The following is a 13655-nucleotide window of genomic DNA, read 5'->3' as shown; positions in this document are numbered from 1 at the left end:
GCCAGAACTAACTCTGTATGAGACTTGGCAGTTTGAAATCTTGAAGCTTGTATCAGAATATCGTCTAGGTACGGAGCTACCGAGATTCCCCGCGGTCTTAGAACCGCCAGAAGAGCACCCAGAACCTTTGTGAAGATTCTTGGAGCTGTAGCCAATCCGAATGGAAGAGCTACAAACTGGTAATGCCTGTCTAGGAAGGCAAACCTTAGATACCGGTAATGATCTTTGTGAATCGGTATGTGAAGGTAAGCATCCTTTAAATCCACTGTGGTCATGTACTGACCTTCTTGGATCATGGGTAAAATTGTCCGAATAGTCTCCATTTTGAACGATGGAACTCTTAGGAATTTGTTTAGGATCTTTAAATCCAGGATTGGTCTGAAAGTTCCCTCTTTTTTGGGAACCACAAACAGATTTGAGTAAAACCCTTGTCCCTGTTCCAACCGTGGAACTGGATGGATTACTCCCATTAACAAAAGTTCTTGTACGCAGCGTAGAAACGCTTCTTTCTTTGTTTGGTTTGTTGACAACCTTGACAGATGAAATCTCTCTCTTGGAGGAGAGTATTTGAAATCCAGCAGGTATCCCTGAGATATTATCTCTAGCGCCCAGGGATCCTGGACATCTCTTGCCCAAGCCTGGGCGAAGAGAGAAAGTCTGCCCCCCACTAGATCCGATCCCGGATCGGGGGCCCTCAATTCATGCTGTTTTAGGGGCAGCAGCAGGTTTCCTGGCCTGCTTGCCCTTGTTCCAGGACTGGTTAGGTCTCCAGCCTTGTCTGTAGCGAGCAACAGATCCTTCTTGTTTTGGAGCAGTGGAAGTTGATGCTGCTCCTGCTTTGAAATTCCGAAAGGAACGAAAATTAGACTGTCTAGCCTTAGGTTTGGCTCTGTCTTGAGGCAGGGCGTGGCCCTTACCTCCAGTAATGTCAGCGATAATTTCTTTCAAACCGGGCCCAAATAAGGTCTGCCCTTTGAAAGGTATATTAAGTAATTTGGACTTAGAAGTTACATCAGCTGACCAGGATTTTAGCCACAGTGCTCTGCGCGCCTGAATGGCGAATCCGGAATTCTTAGCCGTAAGTTTAGTTAAATGTACTACGGCTTCCGAAATGAATGAATTAGCTAGCTTAAGGATTCTAAGCCTGTCCGTAATGTCGTCCAGAGTAGACGAACTAAGGTTCTCTTCCAGAGACTCAATCCAGAATGCCGCTGCAGCCGTGACCGGCGCAATGCATGCAAGGGGTTGCAATATAAAACCTTGTTGAACAAACATTTTCTTAAGGTAACCCTCTAACTTCTTATCCATTGGATCTGAAAAGGCACAGCTATCCTCTACCGGAATAGTGGTACGCTTAGCTAAAGTAGAAACTGCTCCCTCCACCTTAGGGACCGTTTGCCATAAGTCCCGTGTGGTGGTGTCTATTGGAAACATCTTTCTAAATATCGGAGGGGGTGAGAACGGCACACCGGGTCTATCCCACTCCTTAGTAATAATTTCAGTTAGTCTCTTAGGTATAGGAAAAAAGTCAGTACTTGTTGGTACAGCGAAATATTTATCCAACCTACACATTTTCTCTGGTATTGCAACTGTGTTACAATCATTCAGAGCCGCTAACACCTCCCCTAGTAATACACAGAGGTTTTCCAGCTTAAATTTAAAATTTGAAATATCTGAATCCAATGTGTTTGGATCAGAACCGTCAGCCGCAGAATGAAGCTCTCCGTCCTCATGTTCTGCAAGTTGTGACGCAGTATCTGACATGGCCCTAGCATTATCAGCGCACTCTGTTCTCACCCCAGAGTGATCCCGCTTGCCTCTTAGCTCTGGTAATTTAGCCAAAACCTCAGTCATAACAGTAGCCATATCTTGTAATGTTATTTGTAATGGCCGCCCAGATGTACTGGGCGCCACAATATCGCGCACCTCCTGAGCGGGAGATGTAGGTACTGTCACGTGAGGCGAGTTAGTCGGCATAACTCTCCCCTCGTTGTTTGGTGAAATTTGTTCAATTTGTACAGATTGACTTTTATTTAAAGTAGCATCAATACAGTTAGTACATAAATTTCTATTGGGCTCCACTTTGGCGTTAGTACAAATAGTACAGGTCTCATCCTCTGAATCAGACATGTTTAACACACTAGCAACTAAACTTGCAACTTGGAAATATTATTCAAGTAAAATACAATGAAAAACGTACTGTGCCTAAGAAACACAGAAAGATATATGACAGTTGAAATCAATAAACTGAAAAGGTTACAGCATCAAACTTTGTAAAACAAAACACAATTTTAGCAAAGGCTTGTTCCCATTAGCAAAGAATAACTAACCCTGATGGCATAAAAAAGTTAAAGAATAAACGTTTTTTATCACAGTCAACTACAATCTCACAGCTCTGTTGTGAAGATTACTTCCCTCAAAGAAGCTTTGAAGACCCCTGAGTTCTGTAGAGATGAACCGGAACATGCAGGAAAAAACAATGAGTTTCTGACTGAAATTTTGATGCGTAGCAAAAGCGCCAAAAAAGGCCCCTCCCTCTCACACACAACAGTGAGAAAGATCAGTAAACTGTCAGAATTAGATCAAGCAACTGCCAAGTGGAAAAATAGTGCCCAAACATTTTATTCACCCAGTACCTCAGAAAATGAAAACGATTTTACATTCCAGCAAAAACGTTTAACATAAATTAGTAAAAAGCCTGTTGCTTGCAAATAGGCTAAAGTTTAATATACACAGTGTAATTCCAGTGAAGTACCATTCCCCAGAATACTCAAATGTAAAATATACATACATGATATTATATCGGTATGGCAGGATTTTCTCATCAATTCCATTGTCAGAAAATAAAAACTGCTACATACCTCTTTGCAGATTAACCTGCCCGCTGTCCCCTGATCTGAAGTTTACCTCTCCTCAGATGGCCGAGAAACAGCAATATGATCTTAATTACTCCGGCTAAAATCATGGTAAAAACTCTGGTAGATTCTTCTTCAAATTCTACCAGAGAAGGAATAACACACTCCGGTGCTATTAAAAAATAACAAACTTTTGATTGAAGAAATAAAACTAAATAAAATCACCATAGTCCTCTCACACATCCTAAATAGTCGTTGGGTGCAAGAGAATGACTGGGGGTGACGTAGAGGGGAGGAGCTATGTGCAGCTCTGCTGGGTGAATCCTCTTGCACTTCCTGTTGGGGAGGAGTAATATCCCAGAAGTAATGATGACCCGTGGACTGATCACACTTAACAGAAGAAATAGTACACACTGGTACCATTTAAAAATAATAAACTTTTCTTGAAGAATCTAAATAACACCTCACTTTACCTCTTCCTATCACTAACACAGGCAAAGAGAATGATTGGGGTGGGAGGGAAGGGAGGAGCGATATATACAGCTCTGCTGTGGTGCTCTTTGCCTCCTCCTGCTGACCAGGAGGCGAAATCCCATAAGTAAGGATGAAATTCGTGGACTCGTCATATCTTGTAAAAGAAAATATATTTTATTAGGTTTTTAAAATGTATCTTGAATAGATTTGTTTCCTTTGCTCTTAGACTAACATCACATAATTATTCAGTAAAACTCTTGTAATAAAAAAAGGTGCATTGCTCACAAGAATATTTTACATTTAGGAGTAACAGCTTTGCAGACAGGGAAATGCTATAGGGGCCGCTTTGCATCAATGCTGCAGATTTGACTGTTCTCTTCAAATAGTGCTTTGCTCTGGGTGCACAGTGTTAAAGAAAACTTACACAGTGCAGTAAGAGTATAAATAAAAGTGAAAGACCCAGGCGCCTACCCTAAGGAGGCTAGGTATAAAGTGTGGGAAACCAAAGAGGTGAATAAAAAAGGTTTTAATAAATTTGTAAAATCAACATATAATATAAAAACACAGTATTATACTTCATGGATCCATGAGCAGGTAAAAAAGTATTTGACAATGCTAATAAAAAGCTGACAATAGACCAAATAAAAACTAAAAACAATGGTAAACCAAAAGAATGACAAATCAGTCGATCCTGTAGAATAAAAACAATAGTCTGAGTGGTCTGAAATAGCCAAGTATGTAAAGTCTGCAAATAAAGTACAAATACAAAGGGGGGTCCGGTGTGTCGAATCCTTTTTGAAGAAAAGATGTGCAAATCCAATAATTGGGGAATCCTATGGGTGATGAAAGTCAAATCCAAATACAGTGGCAAAATAAAGTAGCAAAAATAAAAATGTCAAGAGCGTGAAAAATATTGGTGATCAAAAATGAACAAATTTTGTGGCGAACATAACAAAGTGTAAAGTGTTCAAAAGATGCACTTAAAAATAGCAATAAAAAAGAAAAACATCCTCAATCTTGAAACAAGTGCAAACAATGACTGAAAAGGTGATCTTGTAGTGAAAATAAAGAAAAAAGACTGGGGAACAGAACGGTCCACCTGTGGAAAAAAGCAGAAACAAAATATAGTGTAGATGGTCCTAAATAATTGACAAATAATGGAATAAGGCTTACCAGTGCTGGTCTACGCGTTTCGGCCCGTGCTAGGCCTTTCTCAAGGTTTATTTTTTATTTGGTCTATTGTCAGCTTTTTATTAGCATTGTCAAATACTTTTTTACCTGCTCATGGATCCATGAAGTATAATACTGTGTTTTTATATTATATGTTGATTTTACAAATTTATTAAACCTTTTTTAGTCACCTCTTTGGTTTCCCACACTTTATACCTAGCCTCCTTAGGGTAGGCGCCTGGGTCTTTCACTTTTATTTATACACATCAACTCACGGGTAACAGCTAGGAGTTACTCACCCCCAGGCATACAGGTTCCCATCAGGCGCTTAGGCCAACTTACAGATCTAACAGTGCAGTAAGAGCACAGCACTGTTTGAAGAGAACAGCCTGATGTGGAGCAGTGCTGAAAAGAACATGGTTCCGTTCCTGCATGTATCCCGTTTTTTCTGCAGACATGCTGCATTTTCTTCAATGAGATCACAGCATGTTCTGCCTTGCGGGACGGAGAGAACTCAGAGGGAACAGATGGTCTGTTATCATACCAATCAGCAGAAATAGTACTGATTTTTAAATTCCTAATGTTTCCCTAAAATATGAAATAAATCATGAGCTGACAAAAGCCGAATGAAAATCAGCATGTTCAATATCGTAATCTCACTTCAAATTTTTGATAGAGAACATTCATAGGCTCTTCACATAGTGTTTTATACACATATGATGTGACCAATGCATTTATAACTAAGATGTTTTGTCCTCACAAGCAAGCTTACTGTAAAATACACATAGTTTAAGAAATGGCAATGTTGGTTCACCGTAGGAAGACAAAGAGAAAATAGAAGAAAATAAGACGACATAAATAGTATAGAATAAAAAAAAACAAAAAAAAAAAACAACAGCAACTGAATAAGAAATAAATCTGAAGAAGGAGTCTCATACATGGTTGATACATCCACGCATAAATGCACTAAAACTGTCATAAAGGGACAGTGTACTGTGGTTTGTTTCTGTCCTTCAATGTGTTCTCATTCATCCATTTTACCTGCTGGAGTGTATTTAATAGTTTCATATAGCTCCTTTATCTTTATTTTGTTATTTGAAATTGATGTTTTTAGAGATGTGCATTCGGATCATTCGTAATGATCCGAATACGAAAGAAGCCGCCTGCTCGCGACATTCTGCTCTTTTCTGACCCAGATTTCTTCTTGTGAAAGGTCAACACATTAAGATTTGGATTTGCACAGATATTAGTGAGTTGCACTTTCACATGTTAGTAAAGCTGGATTTGCACAGATATTAGTGAGTTGCACTCTCACATGCTAGTAAAGCTGGATTTGCACAGATATTAGTGAGTTGCACAATCACATGCTTGCTAGTAAAGCTGGATTTGCACAGATATTAGTGAGTTGCACTCCCATATGCTAGTAAAGCTGGATTTGCACAGATAGTAGTGAGTTGCACTCTCACATGCTAGTAAAGCTGGATTTGCACAGATATTAGTGAGTTGCACTCTCACATGCATGCTAGTAAAGCTGGATTTGCACAGATATTAGTGAGTTGCACTCACATGCTAGTAAAGCTGGATTTGCACAGATATTAGTGAGTTGCACTCTCACATGCATGCTAGTAAAGCTGGATTTGCACAGATATTAGTGAGTTGCACTCTCACATGCATGCTAGTAAAGCTGGATTTGCACAGATATTAGTGAGTTGCACTCTCACATGCTAGTAAAGCTGGATTTGCACATATATTAGTGAGTTGCACTCTCACATGCATACTAGTAAAGCTGGATTTGCACAGATATTAGTGAGTTGCACTCTCACATGCATGCTAGTAAAGCTGGATTTTCACAGATATTAGTGAGTTGCATTCTCACATGCTTGCTAGTAAAGCTGGATTTTCACAGATATTAGTGAGTTGCACTCTCACATGCATGCTAGTAAAGCTGGATTTGCACAGATATTAGTGAGTTGCACTCTCAAATGCTTGCTAATAAAGTTGGATCTGCACAGATACAAGGAAGATCACAGAGGTGAAAAGTATAAATATAAAAGTGCAAAGGGTTTATCTATCTTTTGAAACCATAAAAAATTAGACTGCCCCTTTAACTGCTTTTAGAGAAAACAGCACTGTTATTTTTCCTTGCTTGTCATATTTACTTAGGTAGCTCCAAGGGAGATTTATTAGTCTTTAAACATGGCAGCTGTATTATCTTCTAAGCACAATAGAATTCCATATAGTATAAAATTAGTTTCATAGGTTATCTGACAAGCGCAGAGGTATACGGCTTGCTCACATGTTAGTGGGCACTCTACTTTCTTTGTTGAGATATTTTTATATATATATATATATATATATATATATACATACACACACACATATATATATATACACACACACATATACTGTACATAAAAATATATATGATAAGATAAGAAAACGTGTAGTAGAACCAATCCAGCACAACCTTATATAGGGGCATAAATTAAATCAAACCATACACACAAAAGAGTAGGAACCCTGAATTCCTGCATATAACTTCATTTATTCATACATATAGTATAGTGTATATTCACATACTGTATACATACACACACACTAGCATGCATGGGATATCAGACAATTCAAAATTAATAGTATTCTCCATTTCAGCAGATTGTTTTGACAACTTCTCAAAAGTGTTTTGGTCATATTTGTCTTTAATATTGTTACCTTTCTCTCCTACGAATGGCAAGGACCAAGTGAAGACATCCATAAAGTTTGGCAGCCAGTAAGGGTGTGGAGAGCAGTTAAACTGACGGATATTCATCACGTTGTTTTCGTACTTTAACACTGCAGCTACAGGAAAAGAAAACAACACTATGCTAACAGCAGTGCTACTTGTTTTTCATGACATATTATGACAACCATGACGGCTCATCTACAATACAAATACTACCAAGGCCCAATACAAGTAGTAATTGTCCATTTATTTCATGCGCACAAATATTTAGGCCTAGTAACCAGAGATCCCAGGACAACATATTAAATGTACATAAAAATGTTGTCATTTTAAATAATATACCAGTTAATTGTGAAAACTATCTGAATGCATTAATACATTGCTGCACGTGTTATTCAATGAACATAACCACACCCCACACAATCACTGCCCTTATTTAAAGGAAACAATATGGACTTGCTGGGGTAAACAAGGCTAGTAGCCACTGTCATTTTGTTACCAAAACATTCATTGTTTTGTATCTCTTTATCATATCTCTTCTGTTGAGGCTAAACAGGGACAGCTATGTAGCAGGGTCAAGATTGTGAAGACTGCTGTGTGCACGTCAAATTTTCAGGGGGCTAAATAAATCAAGTATATTTCAAAGTTTTTATACTACACATAACCAAACATTTGATACTGCGTGTTCTTTTAAAGTTTTCCTAGAACTCATAGAAAATGTGTAGTGTATCTAAAATGCTAACAATTACATGTGAATGAACCGAGTGTGACTTTATATCCCTCGGTTAAAGGGACAGTATACACCAATTTTGATTTAACTGCATGTAATAGACACTACTATAAAGAATATTATGCACAGATACTGATATAAAAATCCAGTGTAAAACCTTTTAAAAATTTACTTAGAAGCTCACAATTTAACACTGTTAATGAGATAAGCCTGGGGCACCCACTGAAAGGGGCTGATAGCAGAACCTCCCCCCTCCCCAGCATATGAAAAGACTCATTATACAAACAGAAGCAGTCTGAAGTCTGGATACATCAGTATACATCTAAAACTTTGGGTTTTGGTTAGGAGTCTGAAAATCAGCACAATGTTTTTTAAAAATAAGCAAAACTATACATTTTTACAAAAATAAAAACCCAGGTGGGCTATATAAATGGATCATTTACAAAACATTTATGCAAAGAAAAATCTAGTGTATAATATCCTTTTAAAAAGGGATATAATCAGTCTGTTTCTATTAGGAAAGATCGGATCTCAGTGAGTTAAGTGAATATTGCCCCTGCAGAATCGCATCATTCAGAAAGCGAGAATGCTAAAAAGGGGATATCATTTTAAATTTGAGAATCCCATGGGGTAAGGTTTTAATAATCTCACACCATTTTTCAAATTGGATTTGATCTTTCTTACTGAAAGAATAAGAGAATCATATTGTTTAATACTCAATTGCCTCCTTGTTCGCCTTGATCAATATCGTCCAGACTAGGAAAGATTTTAGATTTCCATGTTCTTAATATTAAATTTCTGCCTAACAATATTACCATGTTAATTACATCCAAATGTTCAGATTCAAGGGGGCTTATTCAATAAGAAAAAAAAATTAAATTTATGCTTACCTGATAAATTTCTTTCTTTCTTGACACGATGAGTCCACGGATCATCTAATTACTATTGGGAATATCACTCCTGCCCAGCAGGAGGCGGCAAAAAGCACCACAGCAAAGCTGTTAAATATTACCTCCCTTCCCTCCAACCCCAGTCATTCGACCGAAGTAAAAGGAGAGAAAGGAAGCAACAAGGTGCAGAGGTGTCTGAGGTTTATAGTATGACAAAACCTGTCTTAAAAACAGGGCGGGCCGTGGACTCATCGTGTCAAGAAAGAAAGAAATTTATCAGGTAAGCATAAATTTTGTTTTCTTTCTAATGACATGATGAGTCCACAGATCATCTAATTACTATTGGCAATCAATACCCAAGCTAGAGGACACAGATGATACGGGAGGGACAAGACAGGGAACCTATACCGAAGGCACCACTGCTTGAAGAACCTTTCTACCAAAAGAGGCCTCAGCCGAAGCAAAAGTATCACATTTATAGAATTTAGAAAAAGTGTGAAGAGAGGACCAAGTTGCAGTATTGCAAATCTGTTCCACAGAAGCATAATTTTTGAATGCCCAGTTAGAGGAAACAGCCTTTGTAGAATGAGCCGTGTCTCTCTCAGGAGGCTGCCGTCCAGCAGTTTCATAGGCCAAGCGAATGATACTCCTCAGCCACAAAGAAAGAGAAGTAGCCGTAGCTTTCTGCCCCTTACGTTTTCCAGAGAAAGCCACAAACAGAGCAGAAGACTGGCAAAATTCCTTAGATAGAATTTTAACGCACGCACCACGTCTAGGTTGTGCAGCAGACGTTCTTTATGAGAAGAAGGGTTAGGACATAAAGAAGGAACAACAATCTCCTGATTAATGTTCATATCCGAAAACACTTTAGGGAGAAACCCTAACTTAGTATGAAAAACTACCTTATCCGAATGAAAAAATAAAGTAAGGAGATTCAAACTGCAACGCCGAGAGCTCTGAGACTCTACGAGCAGACGAAATAGCAACAAGAAACAAAACCTTCCAAGATAACATCTTAATATCTAAGGAATGCATAGGCTCAAACGGAGCCTGCTGAATAACTCTAAGAACAAGGTTAAGACTCCAGGGAGGAGTAACAGGTTTGGACACAGGCCTGATTCTGACCAAGGCCTGACAGAACGTTTGCAAGTCTGGAACTTCTGCCAACGTTTATGTAACAAAAAAGACAAGGCTGATATTTGAACTTTCAAGGAACTGGCCGATAAACCCTTCTCCAAACCTTCTTGGAGAAAGGCCAGAATTCTAGGAATACGAACTGTACTTCAAGAGTAGCCTCTGGATTCACACCAATACAGATATTTACGCCATATCTTGTAGTAAATCTTCATTGGTAACAGGCTTACAAGCCTGAATCATGGTCTCAATGACCGACTCAAAAAATCCCCGCTCAGATAAGATTAAAAGTTCAATCTCCAAGCAGTCAGTTTTAAACTAGATTTAAATGAAGGTAGGACCCTTGAAGTAGAAGGTCTTTTCTCAGAGGAAGCTTCCAAGGGGGGGGGGGGGGGGAAGATGACATATCCACTATGTCTAGATACCAAATTCTGCAAGGCTACGCCGGAGCAATAAGAATCACCGACGCCCTTTCTTGCTTGATCCGAGCAATTACTCGAGGAAGGAGAGTGAACGGGGGAAATAGGTATGTAAGAATGAAATTCCAAGGAACTGCGAGAGCATCTAGTAGAACCGCTTGAGGATCCCTGGACCTCAACCAGTACCTCGGGAGATTGGCATTCTGACGAGATGCCATGAGATCTAGATCCTGCTGTCCCCATTTGAGAATCAAGTTGGAGAACACATCTGGATGTAGTTCCCATTCCCCCGGGTGAAAGGTCTGTCTGTTCAAAAAAACAGAATTTATGTTTACCTGATAAATTACTTTCTCCAACGGTGTGTCCGGTCCACGGCGTCATCCTTACTTGTGGGATATTCTCTTCCCCAACAGGAAATGGCAAAGAGCCCAGCAAAGCTGGTCACATGATCCCTCCTAGGCTCCGCCTACCCCAGTCATTCGACCGACGTTAAGGAGGAATATTTGCATAGGAGAAACCATATGGTACCGTGGTGACTGTAGTTAAAGAAAATAAATTATCAGACCTGATTAAAAAAACCAGGGCGGGCCGTGGACCGGACACACCGTTGGAGAAAGTAATTTATCAGGTAAACATAAATTCTGTTTTCTCCAACATAGGTGTGTCCGGTCCACGGCGTCATCCTTACTTGTGGGAACCAATACCAAAGCTTTAGGACACGGATGAAGGGAGGGAGCAAATCAGGTCACCTAAATGGAAGGCACCACGGCTTGCAAAACCTTTCTCCCAAAAATAGCCTCAGAAGAAGCAAAAGTATCAAACTTGTAAAATTTGGTAAAAGTGTGCAGTGAAGACCAAGTCGCTGCCCTACATATCTGATCAACAGAAGCCTCGTTCTTGAAGGCCCATGTGGAAGCCACAGCCCTAGTGGAATGAGCTGTGATTCTTTCGGGAGGCTGCCGTCCGGCAGTCTCGTAAGCCAATCTGATGATGCTTTTAATCCAAAAAGAGAGAGAGGTAGAAGTTGCTTTTTGACCTCTCCTTTTACCGGAATAAACAACAAACAAGGAAGATGTTTGTCTAAAATCCTTTGTAGCATCTAAATAGAATTTTAGAGCGCGAACAACATCCAAATTGTGCAACAAACGTTCCTTCTTTGAAACTGGTTTCGGACACAGAGAAGGTACGATAATCTCCTGGTTAATGTTTTTGTTAGAAACAACTTTTGGAAGAAAACCAGGTTTAGTACGTAAAACCACCTTATCTGCATGGAACACCAGATAAGGAGGAGAACACTGCAGAGCAGATAATTCTGAAACTCTTCTAGCAGAAGAAATTGCAACTAAAAACAAAACTTTCCAAGATAATAACTTAATATCAACGGAATGCAAGGGTTCAAACGGAACCCCCTGAAGAACTGAAAGAACTAAATTGAGACTCCAAGGAGGAGTCAAAGGTTTGTAAACAGGCTTAATTCTAACCAGAGCCTGAACAAAGGCTTGAACATCTGGCACAGCGGCCAGCTTTTTGTGAAGTAACACAGACAAGGCAGAAATCTGTCCCTTCAGGGAACTTGCAGATAATCCTTTTTCCAATCCTTCTTGAAGGAAGGATAGAATCCTAGGAATCTTAACCTTGTCCCAAGGGAATCCTTTAGATTCACACCAACAGATATATTTTTTCCAAATTTTGTGGTAAATCTTTCTAGTTACAGGCTTTCTGGCCTGAACAAGAGTATCGATAACAGAATCTGAGAACCCTCGCTTTGATAAGATCAAGCGTTCAATCTCCAAGCAGTCAGCTGGAGTGAAACCAGATTCGGATGTTCGAACGGACCCTGAACAAGAAGGTCTCGTCTCAAAGGTAGCTTCCAAGGTGGAGCCGATGACATATTCACCAGATCTGCATACCAAGTCCTGCGTGGCCACGCAGGAGCTATCAAGATCACCGACGCCCTCTCCTGATTGATCCTGGCTACCAGCCTGGGGATGAGAGGAAACGGCGGGAACACATAAGCTAGTTTGAAGGTCCAAGGTGCTACTAGTGCATCCACTAGAGCCGCCTTGGGATCCCTGGATCTGGACCCGTAGCAAGGAACTTTGAAGTTCTGACGAGGGGCCATCAGATCCATGTCTGGAATGCCCCACAGCTGAGTGACTTGGGCAAAGATTTCCGGATGGAGTTCCCACTCCCCCGGATGCAATGTCTGACGACTCAGAAAATCCGCTTCCCAATTTTCCACTCCTGGGATGTGGATAGCAGACAGGTGGCAGGAGTGAGACTCCGCCCATAGAATGATTTTTGTCACTTCTTCCATCGCCAGGGAACTCCTTGTTCCCCCCTGATGGTTGATGTACGCAACAGTTGTCATGTTGTCTGAATGAAACCGTATGAACTTGGCCCTCGCTAGCTGAGGCCAAGCCTTGAGAGCATTGAATATCGCTCTCAGTTCCAGAATATTTATCGGTAGAAGAGATTCTTCCCGAGACCAAAGACCCTGAGCTTTCAGGGATCCCCAGACCGCGCCCCAGCCCATCAGACTGGCGTCGGTCGTGACAATGACCCACTCTGGTCTGCGGAATGTCATCCCTCGTGACAGGTTGTCCAGGGACAGCCACCAACGGAGTGAGTCTCTGGTCCTCTGATTTACTTGTATCTTCGGAGACAAGTCTGTATAGTCCCCATTCCACTGACTGAGCATGCACAGTTGTAATGGTCTTAGATGAATGCGCGCAAAAGGAACTATGTCCATTGCCGCTACCATCAACCCGATCACTTCCATGCACTGAGCTATGGAAGGAAGAGGAACGGAATGAAGTATCCGACAAGAGTCTAGAAGTTTTGTTTTTCTGGCCTCTGTCAGAAAAATCCTCATTTCTAAGGAGTCTATTATTGTTCCCAAGAAGGGAACCCTTGTTGACGGAGATAGAGAACTCTTTTCCACGTTCACTTTCCATCCGTGAGATCTGAGAAAGGCCAGGACAATGTCAGTGTGAGCCTTTGCTTGAGGAAGGGACGACGCTTGAATCAGAATGTCGTCCAAGTAAGGTACTACAGCAATGCCCCTTGGTCTTAGCACAGCTAGAAGGGACCCTAGTACCTTTGTGAAAATCCTTGGAGCAGTGGCTAATCCGAAAGGAAGCGCCACGAACTGGTAATGTTTGTCCAGGAATGCGAACCTCAGGAACCGATGATGTTCCTTGTGGATAGGAATATGTAGATACGCATCCTTTAAATCCACCGTGGTCATGAATTGACCTT

At 40.5% G+C, this 13655-nt stretch overlaps 1 protein-coding gene across 1 annotated transcript in view; it reads right to left on the bottom strand.

The window, feature by feature from the left end:
* PPP3CC (protein phosphatase 3 catalytic subunit gamma) overlaps positions 1-13655 on the bottom strand; it is a 325311-nt gene that overhangs the window by 65163 nt on the left and 246493 nt on the right. Inside the window, exon 9 of the mRNA XM_053717968.1 lies at positions 7212-7337. Coding sequence (XP_053573943.1) covers positions 7212-7337 — 126 coding nt within the window. The remainder of the gene's footprint in view (positions 1-7211; positions 7338-13655) is intronic.

This window comes from Bombina bombina, chromosome 6 (assembly GCF_027579735.1).
Source record: "Bombina bombina isolate aBomBom1 chromosome 6, aBomBom1.pri, whole genome shotgun sequence".
NCBI lineage: Eukaryota > Metazoa > Chordata > Amphibia > Anura > Bombinatoridae > Bombina > Bombina bombina.
This window is presented reverse-complemented; position numbering and strand designations above follow the sequence as displayed.